The sequence below is a fragment of the Solanum verrucosum genome, unplaced genomic scaffold (genome assembly GCF_900185275.1).
Source record: "Solanum verrucosum unplaced genomic scaffold, falcon-dt-bn FXZP01000065.1, whole genome shotgun sequence".
Taxonomy (NCBI): Eukaryota; Viridiplantae; Streptophyta; class Magnoliopsida; order Solanales; family Solanaceae; genus Solanum; species Solanum verrucosum.
Genome location: NW_026020073.1, coordinates 338716 through 340648, shown reverse-complemented (window position 1 = coordinate 340648; position 1933 = coordinate 338716). Strand labels below are relative to the sequence as shown.

The window sequence follows — 1933 nt, the reverse complement described above, 5'->3', positions numbered from 1 at the left end:
TTTTTCTCCTTTTTTTCCTTTTTCTCTTTAGCACAAAAGTTTTCCTTTCTCTAAATATTCACATCGTTACAATTTATTTGTCAAATATTTTATAATTTGATTTCTTTTTATTTATCAATTTTAATATATGAATATGAAAAGATAATTTTTTTTTTTATTATACATTCAATTTATTAACATTGAATTAATATTTTCGAAGAATGTAATGGCTAAATATATTTGAGACATATTAGTTAATAAAAATAAAATAGCAAATATATTTGAATTAATAATTTAGTTCCTATAATACACTCAATTTATTAATATTGTATTAATATTTTAGAAAAATGTAATGTCTAAATAATAGAAATAAATAACAAATTCACTATATCAATTTTTTTTAATAAATATGTCAAATCAAAATTTAATATATATTCTTCATTTTATGTCACTTTCTCTCCTCTTTCCTTTATTTACTTCCTCCCCAAAACATCATTATTTTTCTAATTACTTTTCAAACATTTATTCTCTCTCTTTCTCTTTTTAAATGCTACCAATTTCCTCATCTCTTTCCCCAACTACTACCCAATATATACCTCTCTTTTTATTCAAATCCTTTCACTACACATTTTTTTCATAAAGCTATAATTTCAATCCACAATCCTACTAGCTATTACTTTAGATCTCTGGAAAATCATAGTGAAATTGTGTTTTCGGCCATTAAAATTGGTTGTTTAGAGAAAATGCATCCGGATTTAGTAACTGAAGAGTTTATGGCGAAGCTACAAGTAAAAGAAGAATCAATTGAAGACGAACCCAAAATTGATTTAGAAGAAGAGGACTATGACGACGACGATGATCATGAGGTTGAACTTGTTGATGCTACTGAAGAAGAATTTTCATTTGTATGTGGAGTACTTACATCACCAGTAGCAGCAGAAGAAGAATTTGATAATGGTCAAATCAGACCATTTTTTCCTCTCTTCAATCAAGATCTTCTCTTGTCTGATATTGATTTCCAGCACTTGAAAAAACGCGCAGCACCTGTCAATCCTCCAACAACATCCAATGAAGAAATCTCTGGACCCTATTGCGAATGGTCAAAAAAGGCAACAAATATAAATAATTCAGCTGATAATAAGAGTACTTGCAAAAAGAGTAATTCAACTGGGTTTTCAAAGCTATGGAGATTTCGAGATTTCATGAATAGGAGTAACAGTGACGGAAGAGATGCATTCGTATACTTGAACAACAATACTACTACAACAACGTCATCTTTGTCAAACGTTGTCAAGAAAGAAGATAAAATTGTTTCGCAGAAGAAAATGGAAATCAGTGGAGACGGAGTTGTGAAATTAGTAACACAAAATAAGAAGAAAATAAAAAAGAGTGAAGCTGTGTTAGCACATGAAGTTTATATGAAAAGTAAAGCAAAACATGAGGAACGCCGGCGATCCTATCTTCCTTACCGGCCGGACCTTGTTGGTTTCTTCACTAATGTTAATGGCGGATTAACCAGGAATGTACACCCCTTTTAACATAATCAAAATTACTTTTTTCTTTTCATTTTGGAGATGAAGTTTTTTTTTTTTTTTTTAATACTTATTTTCATTCTAGTTTTAATTTTATGACTATTGATCAGGGTGAACATAGCTCTTGGGATGTTTCAAATTTTTGACTTATCAAATCAAAATTAATTGTGTTAGTTATTTATATTTATAAATCATATTATTAAATTAATATAATTGAGTTTTTTTTATTTCCGATTTCTCGATTTTTGGATTATTATTTATTTTTGGTTTGATGCGAAGCATTTTAATTAACTACAAAGTTTGTTTGAATTTTGTGAAATATGACGTTGATGACATGTGAATACTTTTGGAATTAAAATCCGTATTAAATTTGGATAAATTATTAAATTCAAGAAATATCAAATCCAAATCAAAATTAATTA

At 27.9% G+C, this 1933-nt stretch overlaps 1 protein-coding gene across 1 annotated transcript; it reads left to right on the top strand.

The window, feature by feature from the left end:
* The first annotated feature begins 722 nt into the window (after nt 1-722).
* LOC125823919 (uncharacterized) lies at nt 723-1650 on the top strand. Its single transcript, XM_049503278.1, has one exon. The coding sequence runs from the start codon at nt 723-725 to the stop codon at nt 1515-1517; it is 795 nt and encodes a 264-aa protein (XP_049359235.1). The 3' UTR covers nt 1518-1650.
* Nucleotides 1651-1933: the final 283 nt, after the last annotated feature.